Genomic DNA, 18,998 nt, shown 5'->3' with positions numbered 1-18,998 from the left:
ATAAACTACATTCGCACCGCTTCCCCCCTTCTTTCAGCAACATGTTAAAAGCTGGCATATTAACAGGATGTTATAGTTTGTGAACATCCCCTGTACCAGAAATTGGGGCAAAGAAAATAATGTTTTACATCTCTTTTTATTATCCCTTCATCTGTTGGGAAGCAGCAGCGGCAGCGTAGAAATCTATTTCCCGAGCGTTTCCCACTTATTACCAGCTTGACAACGACAATCTCATCTGAAACCCTTAGCTCTCCCGATAAAGAGATCAGATATGCTTCTCCAAAACACGGAAAATACTTTCAGTGGCACTAAGCAGTAGAAAAAGGATACAATGGAAATGAAGGGTGAGTAAATTGGCTGTTCAGAGCGGGTTAAGAAAGTATCGGATCAAAGACCGCCACAGAGGGTGCAATTACAAGTTGCATAAAGTTTCCATTTTAAAGTCCCATCATTACCACAGCCTAAAGATTAGGGAGTTTGGCCCGTTAGCTTCTGGTACTGTACATATCCACATCTTCTGGGCTGGATTGCCCATGGTCCATGAGGCTGGGGTCTGGTTTAAACTTTGAGGCCTTTAACAAATCTGTTAAATAAATAAATAGGTTAGGATGTGTGTGTGTTTGGCATGGTCTTGCCAGTTAAGACAAGGCTAACACCAGTACCTGGCATTCTCGGGCAGCTGCCAGGGCCCACCAGTGATGCCTGCCATGGCCCACCCCACCCCTCCCTCCTGCTACCAACTGTCTCTGCAGAGGCCACCAGTGAGGGAGGAAGCAGCAGCCAGGCACCTCTCCACCGTGCCTGGGTCCAGCTCCAGCTGAGAGCCCCCTCCCTCCTGCTACCAACTGTCTCTGCAGAGGCCACCAGTGAGGGAGGAAGCAGCAGCCAGCCACCTCTCCACCGTGCCTGGGTCCAGCTCCAGCTGAGAGCCCCCTCCCTCCTGCTACCAACTGTCTCTGCAGAGGCCACCAGTGAGGGAGGAAGCAGCAGCCAGGCACCTCTCCACTGTGCCCGGGTCCAGCTCCAGCTGAGAGCCCCCTCCTTCCTGCTACCAACTGTCTCTGCAGAGGCCACCAGTGAGGGAGGAAGCAGCAGCCAGGCACCTCTCCACTGTGCCTGGGTCCAGCTCCAGCTGAGAGCCCCCTCCCTCCTGCTACCAACTGTCTCTGCAGAGGCCACCAGTGAGGGAGGAAGCAGCAGCCAGCCACCTCTCCATCGTGCCTGGGTCCAGCTCCAGCTGAGAGCCCCCTCCCTCCTGCTACCAACTGTCTCTGCAGAGGCCACCAGTGAGGGAGGAAGCAGCAGCCAGGCACCTCTCCACTGTGCCCGGGTCCAGCTCCAGCTGAGAGCCCCCTCCTTCCTGCTACCAACTGTCTCTGCAGAGGCCACCAGTGAGGGAGGAAGCAGCAGCCAGGCACCTCTCCACTGTGCCTGGGTCCAGCTCCAGCTGAGAGCCCCCTCCTTCCTGCTACCAACTGTCTCTGCAGAGGCCACCAGTGAGGGAGGAAGCAGCAGCCAGGCACCTCTCCACCGTGCCTGGGTCCAGCTCCAACTGAGAGCCCCCTCCCTCCTGCTACCAACTGTCTCTGCAGAGGCCACCAGTGAGGGAGGAAGCAGCAGCCAGCCACCTCTCCACCGTGCCTGGGTCCAGCTCCAGCTGAGAGCCCCCTCCCTCCTGCTGTCACCTGTAACTGCTGAACTTTCCAACTAAGATTGTAGTGCCTGAATTTGCTTTCCTTTTCCCCCTCCTCCTCCTCCTCCTCCCTCCCAATCCCCTTTCCTTTTGTGTCATGTCTTTTAGATTGTAAGCCTGTGGGCAGGGACTGTCAAGAAATACTTTTGTAAGCCGCCGTGAGAGCCTTTTTTGGCTGAATGGCGGCATAAAAATCCTTAAATAAATAAATAAATAAAAACAATTATTTCCCCCTTGGCCTGGCACTCCAAGCAGCCCCATGTGGCAGAGTCTGTCTACCATTCTGGTTTTCCACAATACTTCTGACGTAGTGTCCCTCTAAGGCATTGTGGAAGATTAAGATGGTGGCTAGCTCCAGCCGCCCAATGCTGCTCAAAGTACTTCCACCAAGCCCTGCTGCCAGAGAAGGAGCCTCTGCACTTTGGGTGGAGCCTCTCATACCTAGAACCAGTCAAGTTATGATTTTCAGGAGAGACCCTGGCTAGTCGGACGACCTACAGACGGCTGTGCATGTGCTGGTAACTTCGAGGCTCAACTTCTGCAATGCTCTCTACGTAGGGCTACCTTTGTGCCTAGTCCGGAAACTTCAACTACCGTATTTCTTCGATTGTAAGACGCCATCGAATCTAAGGCGCACACTAATTTCAATGCCACCAACAGGGAAAAAAAGCTTTGATTCGAAGAAAAAATAAATTTCTCCAATCAGCCAGCAAAGCAATTTTACGGTACATACACGCAGCAGAGGGGGAGAGGAACAGGGAGCGAGCGAGACACAGACACACGCGCACGCACCCACACGCACACGCATAGAGGCAGGTTACATGAATGGGAAGCAGGAACCAATCGTCCCCTGCCTGGGAACGGACAGCCACACATGCATTCAAAAGCTGGTCTGCACCATTCACACAGACGGGAGGGGGTGGGTGGGCCAGCCCACCCAGCGCTGCTCAGGTGATTCTTCCGCTTCCCATCTCCTTAACAGAGGCGAGGCCGAGCTCTTTGGAAGCTCGCTGGCCTCCCGGAGCTGGGGTCCCTCCCAGCCGGCTCCCGGCAGCAACGTTTGAGATGCTCCAAGACGTTGCCCCTCTCCCCCCACTGCTTCTCTCTCCACTCCCTTCTCTCTCGCTCTTCACCCCCTACCCTCTTTCCCCGCCTGTCCCGCTGCAGACTCGACAAATGTAATTACCGTATTTCTTCGATTCTAAGGCGCCATCGAATCTAAGGCGCACCCAATTTTTAGAGCTGTTACTTTAGGGAAAAAAGTGCGTCTTAGAATCGAAGAAATACGGTAGTTCAAAATATGGCAGCCAGGCTGGTCACCGGTACACCTAGGGGTGACCACATTACACCAGTCTTAAAATCTCTTCACCGGCTGCTAATTAGTTTCCGGGCGAAGAATAAAGTGTTGGTTATCACCTTTAAAGCCCTACATGGTTTGGGTCCAGGCTACCTGCGGGATCACCTTTTCCCGTACAATCCGTCCCACACACTCAGGTCCTCTGGGAAGAATCTACTCCAGCCAACAAAAGCAAGGCTGACAAGTATTACCCAGAGAACCTTTTCTTCTGCCGCTCCCGGTTTGTGGAATGGCTTGCCGGGAGAGGTTCGCCAACTTAACAGTCTTCTGGAATTTAAGAAAGCCATAAAGACTGATCTCTTCCTTCCAGCAGGCCTACCCAAGTTGAATTTTAAGATGTGCTGCTTTTAATAATGTATTAGTTTTAAATGTTTTAACCATATGTATTTTATGGCATTTACATTTCTGTTGTGCCCTGCCTCGATCCGGAGGGAGAGGCGGGTAACAAATAAATATATTATATTATTATTAGTGAAAAATGAGGACATGATTGGCAGTGAAGGCAATTTGAATTTCACACCTGATCTGGCATTTGGCATCTTCACTTCAGCTGTCAGTGGCACGGAGTCTGTCTGGGCATGCGTCTTCCCTGCGTGAAATTGCTTCTCCAATGCTTTTGCCTTTTCCTCTGATTCAACGACACTCTTATGAGCTTCTGCGATGCTATGGCCGGGTCCTGGAACTTCCTGCAGTTGGACATAAGACTGAATAGTAAAGAAACCTGAAACTGAATTACACCAAGCCCCGTGGCAATGCAGCGTGCGTTAAACACGATTGGATTCAAGATCTATTGACCCTACCCATCCGTAAAAAGGTACATCAAACCAAAATGCTAAGCGGAAATATATTCTAATTAATATGGGGATATTTTTCTTGAAGGACATTCGGAGCAAAGTGATCCACTGGAAAACCAGTGCAGGCCCAGAAAGAGATATGCATGACACCAACCCCTTTTAGTTTTTATTTCTTTCTACGTAGCTACTCATCCAATTTTGGCTTAATCCGTTACTTTGATACGTGGAACCTTTACCCTTTAAATAGAGAGAGAGATGAAGAGAGGAAAAGGAAACCTAAAGGACAGACAATGTGGAGGGGGGGGAGGAGGGGGGACACTGTTTGTATTTGTGAAGGTTGGAGGCCTACAGAGGAAAGGTAATGAAGCCAGGCCTTAGAAGCCTGGGGATTTCAGTTGGGAGGGAGCATCCGTGGAAGGAGGAGTTTCATTTCTGTGGTTAAGAGTCATTTCCCTGGTTAAGTTCCACTTCTCCAGTTCATTGTCCTTTCTTCTCAGGGGCCTTTGAACCTTATAATGTGCAATAGAGTGGTGCTGGAGATCCCCAACTTTGTACCCTTCTGGTACACATACATTAAACACAGTGGCCCCATTCAGAAGACTCCTTAAACCATGACTTTAACCATGGTGGTTAAGCCAGAAAGCCAGGCTGTGTTCAAAAGACACCTTAAACCATAGCTTTAACCATGGTGAATAAAGCAAAAGGCCAGGGTTTAACGTGTCTTCTGAACGGGCCCAATGTGGATCAATGAAAGGTACCTAAACTTGTGGGGCTAAAAGGTTCTTCCTCGAAAACAGCCTACCTGAGTGGTTTTGTCCCGGGTGAGTGGTTCTTTCACAGTAGATCTCTTCATCCATAGTGATCCTATTGCTTCATAGGTTTTATGGCTTGCAGCATAAACCTTTCCACCTGTTACCTAGTGTAATTTTAGAAATGTTATTGTACTGAGCCACTAGTTTTAAAAATACTCTAGCGTAGGCAAGGCTAATTGGATTCTCCCATAAAGCCGTGTGATTCAGCCAACAGTGGAAGAAGAACCTTGCAATTATAGATGGCAATCTATTAGAAGCTTTCAATTCAGATTTTAAACTTTGACTAACTAGAAGCAAGATTCCTAAAACAAAAGTAAAAAATTAGAAGTGTGACAACATTGCACACTTACCTTTGCAATCAGTACGGATTGCACCGGATAGCAGAGAGAGATGCCCAGTGTGCAAAGTCCCAAGGGATAGGCAATTTTCTTAAATCTAGACCCTGCAAAGAACAAAATCAAATCCTTCATGCGATATGGAGCATAAAGCAACACTTATATTGTGAAGGCTATGCTACAAGCCTTCTCACATGCTTGTTTTCTATGAACAGGAAATATTTTTGCATGGAGGGTGTTCCATTATGTGAACTGTATAAAGCCTGAAACAGGAAAACCCACACACCGATTCGATAGGGCACATGTTTTACAAGCACATGGTCACAGGTTCAATCCTGGGCACTTCCAGTTAGGGCTGGAAAAAGACCCCTTTCTGATATCCCACACAGTTGCTGTTGGCCGGAACAGATAATACTGTGTTAGATGGATCAGTGGTCTGACTTGGCAGCTGGATTTACACAATACGACAAGCCAAATACGGGTTGAGTACAGGTTGAATGTGGGTTGTCACTGAATCATGGGTTGTTGTGTTATGTGAACTCACCTGCGCTAACAAACCATGGTTTGTTAACCACAAACAACCCACAAAAGAACCCAAGGATTCAACAACAAGCCACATTCAATCCATACTCTGGCTTATTGTGTTGTGCAAACCAGGTCAGTTGAAGGACGGTTCTTCTGTTTCTATTCCTAGGTTTACCAACACTTCCGTTTGTGAGACTGACAAAACTTTGTCACCACACAAGCATTGAGATCTGGACATTGCTGTGGACTGGATATAAGCTCTTATATGAGATGCGTACCTTCTCCTACAACAGTCGCATACCTTCCTCAGCCATGCGCAGGCCTAGAGTTCCACAGGAACCTTTTTTTCTGAAGTAGCAGAAAAAATGGCTGCCATTAACAGGGAGAATGCTGCTGGCCCTATTGATGTACTGCCTGTTTAACGCTAACCCTTTCTCATGTGATCATGGCCACTGTAGCTGCTCATGTTTAAAGGAAATGGCCTACCTGTCAATCTGTCTGCAATTTAGAATGTTGCTTTTTAACAAAGAAACACTTTCAATACACTGTAATGGAAGACAGACAGCTCCTTACCTTTCCTTGCTAGGACTATTCCAGTCAGTCCTGAAACTGTAATCACACCAACTTTGGGAAGAAATTCTGGAGGAGGATTCTTCAGATAAACATAGGCATCTTAAAAAATAAGCAACAATTACCAGACTTGAATATTGTTCTTGTTTTTAAAGATTTTTTAACAGCATGCAGAGATGAAAGCTTACATAAATGCCAACTTTGTAACCGGCCTGAATTTAAAGTGCATTTTTATTTTAGAAAATCTGGGGTGTTGCCTCACCTAATTTTAACCAGGTTTGCGATTTACACCACCAAATGTGAGCGGAGAAAGATTAGGTTTAAAGTTTTGCAAATACTCACCCACCTTTTCCAAACAGTATAGAAGATAATATTCCATTTTTGACAAAGAGATAAGCTTCCTGCATAAACAGAATAAAGGACATGTTTCTGCATCTAATGTTTATATGAATACAGTCAGATAGTCACATCTTTTTCCTACAAATATCAAATCACCTTGACAAAAGCAGGAGAAACCAAGCTGAGAAAACCCGTTTTAACATTAAACGCTTCCAATTCTGTGTGAGCGATTTGCAATCAGAAGGTGCAGTGGACTGATTTCAAGAACCACAGTTGGTAGGCAATGCTTCTGCACAGCTCAACACACCATCAGTACTGCAATCAGTGATAAGAAGAGGGTTCAGAAGAGGGCAACCAGGATGATCAGAGGTCTAGAAACAAAGCCCTATGAAGAGAGACTGAAAGAACTGGGCATGTTTAGCCTGGAGAAGAGAAGATTGAGGGGAGACATGATCGCACTCTTCAAATACTTACAAGGTTGTCACACAGAGGAGGGCCAGGAACTCTTCTCGATCCTCCCAGAGTGCAGGACACGGAATAACGGGCTCAAGTTAAAGGAAGCCAGATTCCGGCTGGACATCAGGAAAAATTTCCTGACTGTTAGAGCAGTGCGACGGTGGAATCAGCTACCTAGGGAGGTTGTGGGCTCTCCCACACTAGAGGCATTCAAGAGGCAGCTGGACAACCATCTGTCAGGGATGCTTTAGGGTGGATTCCTGCATTGAGCAGGGGGTTGGACTCGATGGCCTTGTAGGCCCCTTCCAACTCTGCTATTCTATGATTCTATAACCACTCACTCTCCCCTTAGGTAGGGCAAGAGGAAATCAAGTTCCAGTTAAAGCCTATGCATCTTCACCTGCCTAACACATAGCAATGTTTAGATTGTCATACCTCTCTAATCTTAGGTAATGGCAGAGAGAGTCCTGCAGTGCTGCTACTTTCCTGGATCTGGGGCCAACTTGTATAATGCATACAGGGAAAATTGTCTTCAATAATATAACAGACCTCCCCAACGTCCCGTGTTTGGATTGCAACTCCCATCATCCCGAGCAAGGGGTGATGGGAGTTGTAGTACAACACATTTGGAAGGCACCAGGTTTATTAATTTATTTCTGCATTTATATACCACTTCCCCCCCCTCAAAGGAATCCAAGGTGCCATATATAATCCTCCTGCTTTCTATTTTATCCTCCCAACAACAACCTTGTGAGGAAGGGTGGGCTGAGAGTCTGACTGGCTCAAAGTCACCCAGTGGGTTTCCATGGCTAAGTGGAGACTAGAACCTGGATCTCCCGACTCCCAGTCCAACACTTTAGCCACTATACCACACTGGCTGGCTGACACTGATGCTCCCTTCAGATTGTAAAGTTATCCAGCCACGTGGAATTACACAACAGCTTGTATGTCAAATCACACTGTGGTACACTTACATTATACAGCGTGTCAACTCACCCATCATCAGTTGGATGAAGGCAGTGTAAAAGTCCTTCGGCCCCCACTCTAAAAGGAGCAACGGCTGAGATCCAAAAAGCAACTTTATTGGTTGTACCCAAAGTCTTGGATCTACCCAGTGGAATTCCGGACATTTCTGCTTTGAATGGCAGACCCTGTATGCCATTATCAGACTGTGTTTACTAAAGTTTTGGATGAGGTTCATCATAGAATCATAGATTAGTAGAGTTGGAAGGGGCCTCTAAGGCCATCGAGTCCAACCCCCTGCTCAATGCAGGATTCCACCCTAAAGCATCCCTGACAGATGGTTGTCCAGCTGCCTCTTGAAGGCCTCTAGTGTGGAAGAGCCCACAACCTCCCTAGGTAACTGATTCCATTGTCGTACTGCTCTAACAGTCAGGAAGTTTTTCCTGATGTCCAGTCGGAATCTGGCTTCCTTTAACTTGAGCCCGTTATTCCGTGTCCTGAACTCTGGGAGGATCGAGAAGAGATCCTGGCCCTCCTCTGTGTGACAACCTTTCAAGTATTTGAAGAGTGCTCTCATGTCTCCCCTCAATCTTCTCTTCTCCAGGCTAAACATGCCCAGTTCTTTCAGTCTCTCTTCATAGGGCTTTGTTTCCAGACCCCTGATAATCCTGGTTGCCCTCCTCCAATGAGGAGGAGGGGGGACTTTTTGAGGAACACGCATCCAAACTCATTTGGGCATGCAAAACTAGTCACATGGTGCATTGGATCCAGGCCATAACTAATAATAAAACATAGTCCTTCCAAACCATCTGTTCTAAGTCTAACATCTTATTATGTTTATCATGCATTAGTCTTTCCATATCGTCAACTGTCTTGGAAGTCTGTTCCAGGCAAAATATAAATATTTTAAATCACACAAACAAATGCATAAACAAACATTCCCCTCTCCTCCTGACACAACTACCAATAGACAGACATAACAGGAACGTGTAATTCCATTGCATTACTCTACTGCTACAGCGTAAGTCACATTTACATGGTGCCTAAGGGGTTTGCTTTAGCCGTTTTAATGCATCACATTTTCTAACACCATCTGAAAATGTCAATGTTTTTAGGCCTCGGCATCAGAACTTTAGCTGTACTTTTTAAATATTACACTGATGTAAGGTACTTTTTAACTGCTTTTCACCCAAAGCAATCAAAGCAAACAAGCAAAAACAAACCAACAGCTATATAGATTCATACACAAATCACTGGGGTTACAGCAGACAGTTTGGGAAATTGCAAGAAAAGTATATAATAGCACTATGCATTTCACAACTATTAATTTCAGTTTATATTGTAGATGTTCTGAGACCAAAAATACCAGCATTGGAATTTATACCACAAGAGGTCCCTACCCTCCAAGCTTAGGAATACAATAATATTCAGGGAGACATTATACAGGACTCAAAACCTAGAAGAGGATCCCTGTTCATTTTTGCTCCTACCTTTTCCCTACTATGAGAGCAACTTCTTAAGCAAACACTCCTGTAGTTGTAAAGAAGATTGATTCAGTCCAAATTTCCAAAGGTGTTTTGAAATCAACAGAGTGGGAGTGAGGGCTTCCCCTTGAAAATTAGTTTTTATATTACTTCTGTTTTCAAGTATTCGTCTAAGGAGGACTCTGATATCAAAATGCATTGGAAATCTTAGAGCGGATATATACACCAACAGAAATCTTTGCTGTTCCGTATCGGCTCCGATTTATCCAAATGCTCACTTATGGCAAAACATGGATGAGAATTCTTGGCCTGTTAAGTTAACTCATCTTCTTACCTTGCACGCATTAACATAGTAACTTGCTGACTTTCTTACTGATGATATCCCAGTTTGCAAACGGCCAGGCTTTTCATCAATATATCTTGATTTCAGAGGTGGTGCATTATAAATAGGAAGCTGGAAGGGGAAAAAATAAGTCCTAAGAGGCTTGTCTTGGAAAAATAATGAAAATGAACAGCTTATTTTAGGATTCCCAATACAATGCCTATGAATTTTCTTTTTCTAAAACTGTGCAATCAGGCGAAAGGCTTTGCAAATCACAGAAGGATCGTGATTTGGCCTCATTTTCTTCATGATTAACTTAAGTCCCATGGATTTCAATGGGTCTATTTCAAGTACGACTAAGTCTGGATCCAACCCAGTGTCTTTTGGAGAACAATTAATAACGCCTTCATTCTAGTACAGTAATCTAAGCACATAAATCTAAGTACATTCATCTTATGTACTTTTTATACCTCAGTCATAGCTTATAGAAAAACGTTCTTTCCAAAGTTTTATGTGCACATTAAAGAACATTTTACACATTACCTTGTTATTTTTATAAGGTTTTTTGTATTTTTAATTTGGAAGCTTCCCGGGAACAGGGAGGGGGAGGTAGAAATTTTCAACAATAAATAAAAATTTAATTCAGGAGTGCAGAATCTGCAGCACACAGGCCTAATCCAGCCCGCAAAGCCTCTTTGGGTTCTTCCAGGGGGAAGGGTTTAGACTCCTGGCCTCACCTTCTAGAGGAATCCCCTCGGAGGTTATCCCCAACTGCTAAATTTTATTTACTATACATTACAATTACTGTATCATTTTAATCCTTCCCCACCTCCCTCACACATCTGTGATGTAGCATCCTTAAAGGTTTTATCTTACTATTTTAAGAAACTTCTGAGGAAAGCCTTTCCTCACCTCTGCATCCATTCACTTGCTTAATTTTTAAAAGCCCAAGGAAGTCTTTCAAATCCTACCTGATGAGCCTTAACACGATGGGACTTTGTTTCCTCTTCAGATGCAGCATATACATTCATAGGTGCCCATGCCAGGGCTGTAGGAAGGGCAACCCATTTTGCCATCTGGTGGGAAAGCAAGGGCCGAGGGAAATCAAGAATGCACATTAATTGCTTAACAGAAAAAAGAAATCTGTTGATCAAAACTCTTATTAGGTTCAACAACAATGGCTGCAGTCACGCATCACTTTAAGAAGAAACCTGGCTCAATAAACCATGATGTGGACAAGCAGTCTTCGCTCTCGTTTCACTTCTTCCTTTGGGAGAGCAGGTAAATGAACAGGGGAGGGAGAGCTTTTTGCTATGTCCAAATCCAGATTATGGGTGCCCAAACAAGACAGGATTCGTAAACCAGCAACAAAAACCTGTTTTAAAATTAGCTTACAATCCTGCCTTGTAGTCCAGCTTTCTGTACATACAGTGGCCAACCAGATGCTTAAGAGAAGCCCACAAGCAGGACTTTGAGCACCTTCCCATATGTGTTTCCCAGCAACTGGTTTTGAGATGCATATGGATACTGCAGGTAATCTATAGCCATCATGACTAGAGAGCCTTACCTTCCATTAATTTGTCCAATTCCCTTTTAAAGCCATCAAAGTTGGCAGCCATCACTCTGCCTTCTGGAAGCAAATTCTATAGATTTAACTATGCACTGCATGTAGTCTTGTCTCCAGTTTTAGGGTGAAACTATCATTACTTTACAACTTGAGGAAGTTGTATGTCAGGGTTGGATTTTATTGTCCAGATTTTTGTGACAACCAGAGGTGAGGCAAGTCTGGAGGAAGATTGCATCAGGCTACGTCATTGCATCAGCCAATGTCAAGGGTTAATTGACAATTGGGATATGGTGTTAATTGATTGATTGAATCATGTGATCTGCTATATCTGTATATAAAGAGTGTCTGTACAGTTTGTAACTTCTCTCCTGTGTGATGTATTTCTGAACGTGTTACGTTTCGTGAGTATTGATTGTATGTCTTGATCCTGCAAATATCTACCTCAAAGTAAATGTTATATTCGTGTTTACAGAACCTGTCGCAGTGCTTTATTCCTAATCCTGTGGAGCAATAATATTATTCCTGCTATAAAGCTAGCTCTGTATCCTGGAAGTATCCGCTGAATATCTGCTATCTACAGGCTTTGTTTCCAACTGAGCTGTGTTGAGCCAAAGAAGAGAAGTCAGTAGCTTCTAATAGCTTTCTCCAAGCTCAGATTGTTTGCAATCCCTGACATTGTATCATTTTGGGGGTGGGATGGTTTTACTGTTTTATTTATTCATTAAAATGTTTTACAGACTGCTGTACAGGATAAAGCCAGACTGCTCACTTGAGGGAATGGTATTAAAGGCAAAACTGAAGTACTTTGGCCACCTAATAAGAAGACAGGATACCCTGGAGAAGAGGCTGATGCTAGGGAAAGTGGAAGGCAAAAGGAAGAGGGGCCAACCAAGGGCAAGATGGATGGAGGATATTCTGGAGGTGACAGACTTGACCTTGGGGGAGCTAGGGGTGGCGACAGCCGACAGAAAGCTCTGGCGTGGGCTGGTCCATGAAGTCATGAAGAGTCGGAAACGACTGAACGAATAAACAACAACAACGTACAGGATAAATATTAAAACAATAACAAAGGTTAAAAACAGAGTACTGACCTCCGAAAAATTAAAACAACCCATGAACCATATAAAACCAACAAACGTTGAGTGGAACAGGAATGCCTTTACATCTAGCTGGAAGGTAAACAATTAAGGGCTAGCTGTCACCAAAAAAAAGCCCTCTCCTGCATCCCAACTGCTCCGGTATCTTTCAGTAGTGGGACGTACAACAGTTTCAGATGAACATCATAGTCTATGGGCAGGTTCAGAGCCTTGAACTGAGCCCAGCTGATAGCCAGTTTAATCGATTTAAGACTGGTGTAATGTGCGCACAACAGAAAGCCTGCAGCATTTTGCACCACCAGTGCCCAAACACTCTTCAAGAGCAGCCCCACGAAGAGCACACTGCAGTAGTCTAACTGGGAAATGGTAACGCTACTATGTGCTACTATGCTCAGCTTCATCTTTGTTTTGCTGCAATTGTTGCTCTCCTTCTTAAGGAGTTATTGTGTGGGAAAGTAGTAGTTTAGGAATTCTCTAAATGAGGGAATAAAAGACAAAGGAAGTACGCCGGTATTATGGCTAAATGAGATATAAACCCTGGCCCACCACATTCAAGTTCAACCTACTGTTCATTCGGACCTTCCTTGCGTCAAGGGGCACCATGAGTACTAAGGGGCAGGATCCCTTAGCCCTGTTTTCATTGTTGCATGGCTCATTTCAGCAAGCGCCTGCAGCAAAATTGCCTGCTGAACTTGAGTAAGCTCTAGTGCAATTTAGAACCCTGTGCGCATATCACTTAAAGTTAAAACACAGAATACGGAGCTGTGTGACACCAAACTTAAGCTGACTGTATGCAATATTGAGGAATAATTAGAGCTCATAGTTTATCAGGAGGACACTGCCTTAATTTGTGCATAGATTGAGGTCTCCTTCCAAAGGAATTAATTGCTAGTCCATTTCCCCCCCTACATACTAATCTCAAAAGCACCACCTGACAGAGTATCAAACTAGCAAAAGCAGAAAATGAAAGAAAGGCAATGAAGCAAACTGACTCACTGTGTTGACGTAACAGGCAAAGGGACAGACGCATGAAGCATAGGTGGAAAAAGAATAATGCAACAGTTACAAATGTGAAAGAACACAGAAGAAGATAGGATATGAAGGCATGGGGCTGTGAGCCGGCTACATTTTAAAAAGGAAGCAAGCAGAAAACAGCATCCGGGGGGCTGGGGTGAATATAGCTTTCTTTTCCTTCCCAGAACTACCGAGTAATTAATTCTCACACTTTGAATTTACTGAGCATTAATGAGTGAGAACATAGAAATAATTATTAGAATACAGCAGGGTGATAAATGTGATCTATGGGCAGCTGTTCAGATCCTGACCCACAGAGTGATAAAGTTTATTTAATTATTACATTTATATTCTGCCTTTTTTCCTCCAAGAAACCCTGTCCTCCTCTCCATGTTTATCCTCACAACAACAACCCTGTGAGGTAGGTTGGACGAGAGTCCAAAGTCACCCAGTGAGTTTCCATGGCCAAGTGGGGACTAGAACCCGGATCTCCCGACTCCCAGTCGAACGCTCTAGCCACTACACCACACTGGCTCTCCGTCAAATATTATCTGGACATTTAAATATTGAGTATGCTAAAAAACAACACCCACCCACCACCCTTGTCCTCCACACTCAGAAATTGCCTGTACATCTGTAGCTATCTCTGGGCTTGTGGAGTTAAGATATATAAGAGCTGCTCACATCTGCACACGTATGTTATAATGAGAAGAAACGAGGTTGCGTTTTACATTTCTAGGGGCATGCTAAAAAGAAAAAGCAAGTGCTCCTGGGATGAGGGCCAGGAAGCAAGAGCCCGTCATACTTCCCCTCTCCCCAAGGTGCAACCCCCAAAGCAATAGGTGCACAAGAAAACAGGCACACCCAAATATCTAAGGCAGAACCTTTCTCAGCCCAGGGGCTGAATTCCTTTTCAGAGAAGCTCTTGGAGGCAACTAGCAGTCAGCTTGATGGTAAAATAGGCTGACATTTGTGTTCCCGCCCTCTTTTGCCCCGCCTATATTCCAGAGGTGGGTGGAGCCAACATAAAAAAGGGGCAGGGTCAAAAATATCACCCTATTTCCATGAAAGCTCTTAGTGTTAGTAACTAAGCGATAGGAGAAACCTTTTAGAACGGGGAGAAAATGGCATGAACCCTGGGAAGCCAAGAAATGCTTGGTGGTGAGGGAAAGAGGGTGGGGATTAGGGAAAGAGGGTCTTTTGGGGAACCCCAGAGGTAGGGTGATCCTAAGGAAAGGAGAACAGGGCTACTGTATCTTTAACAGTTGCATAGAAAAGGGAATTTCAGCAGGTGTTATCTGTATGAAACTGGGTGAAATTCCCTCTTCATCACAACAGTTAAAGCTGCAGGAGCCCTGCCCTACAGTGACCAGATTCAAAAGATGTGTACATTGAGCATTAGAGGGACCTGGGTTTGAATCCCCACTCAGCCCTAAAGCATCCTGGGTGACTTTGGGTCAGTTTCCATCCCTCAGTCTAGCCTCCCTCAAGGGTTGTTAGGAGGATAAAATGGGTGGGGGCGGGCAGAAAACCTAGGGTGACTATATGAAAAGGAGAGGGCTCCTGTATCTTTAACAGTTGTATAGAAAAGGGAATTTCACCTGGTGAAAGAGCCCTGCCCTCTTTTGTATCTGGTCATGCTAGGCAAGGTTCCTGCAGCTTTAACTGTTGTGATGAAGAGGGAATTTCATCAGGTGCTGCATGCATACAAATGACACCTGCTGAAATTCCCTTTTCTATACAAGTGTTAGGTACAGGAGCCCTGTCCTCCTTTCCATATGGTCACCCTACCCACAGGGCTGGATTTGGTCCCAGACCCTGAGGCTCTGTACTCCTGATCTATAGGATACATTTGCTACATGGTCATAGGAAAAAGACATGTGCAATGTCATGAGTGTCTCTGTTGCCACCTACAAACATGTTTCGAAACTACAGCACTGCGTGAGTAGCTTGTGTGGGCGGCTTTTTTATTTGTTAAATGAAGCGATATTTATTTTAACACACATTCCACAATATTTACAGGGCTAGGAACTGTGCGCTGACTTCTGGAATTAGCTCAGTTCTTGAATGGCACTAATTGCTTTTCTTTGGGATGTGACATCTACCGAAGTCAACTATGCAACAACTAACAAAATGCTTCTGTGCATCGCTTCACTGTCCAGTAATTGTATGAAGCAATTATTCAAAAGAAGAATTTATTCAGGGTTGGGGGAATTGTATTAAGTTGCAGGACTCAGTCAGATTCTGCCTAAGGAAATGGCTTTTGGTCTTTGCTGCTTTTGGGTAAGCTTAAACAGGAGTTTAACAGTTTATCATAATTCTGCTCCCTCCCTCTAATCCTGGGGTCTGCAGCGTGCCAGCCACAGGTGCCACTGTGCTCACAAAAGCCACGTTGAGGCACTCGCTAAGCTATTTTCCTGTTCCGCAAGTGAATGGATTTGTCCATGCATTTGCACAGGGCGAAAAAAGTCCTCCTTGCCAAAAACAGCTGCAGGGGGGTAGCAAAGTTCCCCCCACCGACACACAATTTTTCTCGCCACGTACAAATCAATGTGAAACTTACTCCATTCACTTGCATGGGATGGGGACAGAGAAAGCAAGAACAATATTGGGACCGGAGAGGGCAATTGGGACCAAGGGAGGGGGGGAGAGAGAAAGAGGGACCAGAGAGAGAGAGAGAGAGAGAGATTGAGAGAGAGCAAGCAAAGAGGATTGCGAATGCTGTGCGAACACTGATTGTTGGGGTGACGTGGGAGAGGAAAACCAGGGGAGGGGGGAATGGAATATCCTGAAAAAGGGCATGTCTGTCTGTGTCTGGAACTTTGAACAGAAGCACTTCATACTGCAACATTTTGTTGCAGGTCGTGCTCCTACTGAACATAATGCTGTAAGAAGAACTGTGCTAGATCAAACCAAAAGCCTAGCTAACCTAGCATTCTGCTCCCGCAGAGACTAACCAGACGCCTGCGGGAAGCCCACAACAGCACCCTCCCACAAAGGCACATTGATACTGGAAGTAATATATAGCTGAGGATTGGGGCAGAGGCAGCATGGACGAAGTAAGGGGTCAAAATTGGGTTACTAAGAGATGCAAGAGAGGGCCCTCTGCACATGGTCAGGTGCCCACCTCCATTCTTCATAATGACTCCTTAAGTTCCAAATAATAAGCCCATTTAACCTTAACATTTCCACAAAGAGGATTGGGGCGGAGGGGTAAGGGATCAAAATTAGGTTACTGAGAGATGCAAGAGAGGGCCCTCTGCACATGGTCAGGTGTCCACCTCCATTCTTCATAATGACTCCTTAAGTTCCAAATAATAAGCCCTTTTAAACTTAACATTTCCACAAAGAGGATTGGGGCGGAGGGGTAAGGGATCAAAGTTAGGTTACTGAGAGACGCAAGAAAGACCTCTGCACATGGTCAGGTATCCACCTCCATTCTTCATAACCACTCCCTTTTGAAACTTAAGAAGCCCCACGTCGCGTTCAAGCTTCCACAGTGAGGATGCGGGTGGAAGAAAGGAGGGACAGGCAGAGTAGGGTTACTGAGAGGCACGACAAGGGGAACTCTGCACATGCTCAGGCACCCTGCGTTCCTCAGGGCCACTCCTAAAGTTCAAAACAACGCGAAGCCTAATGAAGTCAGACCCTGACGCCCTCCTGGCCCCCGCTCTGAGGGATGGAGAACGGCGACTCAGGCAGCCTCTCCCCCCAACTCAGGGGCGGGGGTCTGGGAGGATGACAGCGAGGGAGCCACTCACCTTGGCCGCCATTTTGGCTCCGCCTCCAGCCGACCAATCAAGGCAACCGTCTGTGAGTGTGACGTCAAAGAGAGAGGGGGGAGCTAAATGGAATCTCGTCTCGGATTGGCGGAGACGACCAGTGACGTTTAAGCCCCGCCCCAACGCGGCCTTTCTTCCCTCCTCCCTCCCGGCGCGGTGAGGGAGGAGTTTCTTTCAGCGGAGGCTGGTGGCTCTGATTTCGGTGGGGCTGTGAATCCATTCTGGGTTTCAGTCAGAACTCTAAAGCAGCTCTCCGAGTTGCTGAACCTGATCCCCAAAATAACCTTATATAGCTCCTTTAGAGTTCTGGCTGGCTCTGACTGACTGAAAACCCAGAATGGATTCACAGCCCCACCGAAATCAGAGCCACCAGCCACCACTAGTTTGTTTAGCTTTCCCCAACTTCATCCAGGCGTTTTGGACTAAGACTCCCATAATCCCTGACCACTGGTCATGCTGGTTGGGGCTGATGGGAGTTGAAGTCCAAAACATCCAGAGGGGCCCAAGTTGGGGAAGGTTGGACTTTATAGCAGGGGGGAGAACAACTTGTGTCCCTCTCGAGGTTGTGGGACTTCAAGTCCCATCATCCGCCCCAATGGTGAGGGATTTTGGGAGTTGCAGTCCAAAAGATCTGGAAGGCCTCAGGTTGCCCACCAGGGGTTATAATTGATTACAGATCAAGCAAAGTGAAGCTATGTTGGTCCACAGGAACAGAAATCCAAATGGTCAGAGTCTTAATATGGAATCGAGGAAGAATCCCAGACTTGTAATTTACAACCAGCCTTTCCCATAATGGGGCTCTCCAGGTGTTTTGGACTTCACCTCCCATCAGCCCCAGCCAGCACGCCCAATGGTCAGGAATGCTGGGCGTTAAAGTCCATAACATCTAAACAGGAACAAATTCTGGAGGCAGGAACACATCCTGCTGGGTATCATGCCATTCTCATTCTCATTCTCTCTCTCAAAATTCTCTCTCTGTGTTTTGTTTTTCCTGTTAGGGCTCCTGTGCCTTCAACATCCAAAAATGCAACAGGTGAAGTAAGATTCCCACATCAATTACATCTTCATGCCAGGGAAAGCTGCACCTGCTGGGCTTCTGCCTGTCACACAGTTCTTAGTGCAGGGAAACATATGAGGAAAGATGGCAATGTAAGATTAAGCCTGCGTAGTTTCCAGCAGTAAACAAACAAACAAATAAAATAATATTTCAACTCTGTTCTGTCCTCCAGGTCTGGATCATGACACATATACTTAATTAACTGCTCTTTTCTTCCAGTTCTTTGACCTTCGTTCTTGTACAGCTAAAACTGCATAATGATAGAAAATCAAGAAGGGCTTGCTTGGTTGTGCAAGCAATTATTTAGAGCTGTAGAAAGGATTTAAAACACATCAATATAATTGTATTTTTAAGGGTGCCAGTAAAGCAGTATGCACAAAACTACCAGCATTCTTTGAAAAGGATTCTGGGACACACCTTTCATAACATTTATTTATTTCTCTCATTTATACCTTGTTCTTTCCCTCAGGATAAAAACTCAAGGGTGTGTGTTTGTGTGTGTGTCATCCTAAACCATCTTCCCAACCACCCTGTGAAGGTAGTTGGGCTGTGTGTCTTTGACTTGCCCAAGATCATCTAGGAACGTTATGGTTAAGTAGGGATTGCAACCCCGGTCTCTTCAGTTCATGCCCACTGTACACAACACTAATTCATGAGGTCTAGTAGCTTGAGTCAGTTAAATGTCCTGTGCTAAAATCATATTGCCAAGTTGATTTACCGGAACACAATAATCATGTGTAAATTAAAAACAACAAACAAACCCTACTAGGATTCAATCAATGTTCACATGCAGCATGTTAACTTTTGATCTATGCTTACGTGTTCCTCAGT

General features: G+C 45.4%; 1 protein-coding gene across 1 annotated transcript; it reads right to left on the bottom strand.

Annotated features, from left to right (window-relative positions):
• Positions 1 to 117: 117 nt before the first annotated feature.
• APOOL (apolipoprotein O like) lies at positions 118 to 17,144 on the bottom strand. The gene is made up of 9 exons (XM_063141584.1): positions 17,090 to 17,144; positions 10,622 to 10,726; positions 9,663 to 9,782; positions 6,433 to 6,487; positions 6,090 to 6,188; positions 5,007 to 5,098; positions 4,647 to 4,760; positions 3,571 to 3,736; positions 118 to 583 (listed from the first exon to the last, which is right to left on the bottom strand). The coding sequence occupies exons 1-9, from the start codon at positions 17,099 to 17,101 to the stop codon at positions 486 to 488; spliced, it is 861 nt and encodes a 286-aa protein (XP_062997654.1). The 5' UTR covers positions 17,102 to 17,144; the 3' UTR covers positions 118 to 485.
• Between the last annotated feature and the right edge of the window lie 1,854 nt (positions 17,145 to 18,998).

The sequence above is a fragment of the Elgaria multicarinata genome, chromosome 15 (assembly GCF_023053635.1).
Source record: "Elgaria multicarinata webbii isolate HBS135686 ecotype San Diego chromosome 15, rElgMul1.1.pri, whole genome shotgun sequence".
NCBI lineage: Eukaryota > Metazoa > Chordata > Lepidosauria > Squamata > Anguidae > Elgaria > Elgaria multicarinata.
This window is presented reverse-complemented; position numbering and strand designations above follow the sequence as displayed.

Coding starts and splice junctions, on each gene's coding strand:
- APOOL (XM_063141584.1), bottom strand. Junction 6,488..9,662: donor ACTATGTTAATGCGTGCAAG/GTAAGAAGATGA, acceptor CTGTTTATGCAG/GAAGCTTATCTCTTTGTCAA. Junction 6,189..6,432: donor TTCTATACTGTTTGGAAAAG/GTGGGTGAGTAT, acceptor TTATTTTTTAAG/ATGCCTATGTTTATCTGAAG.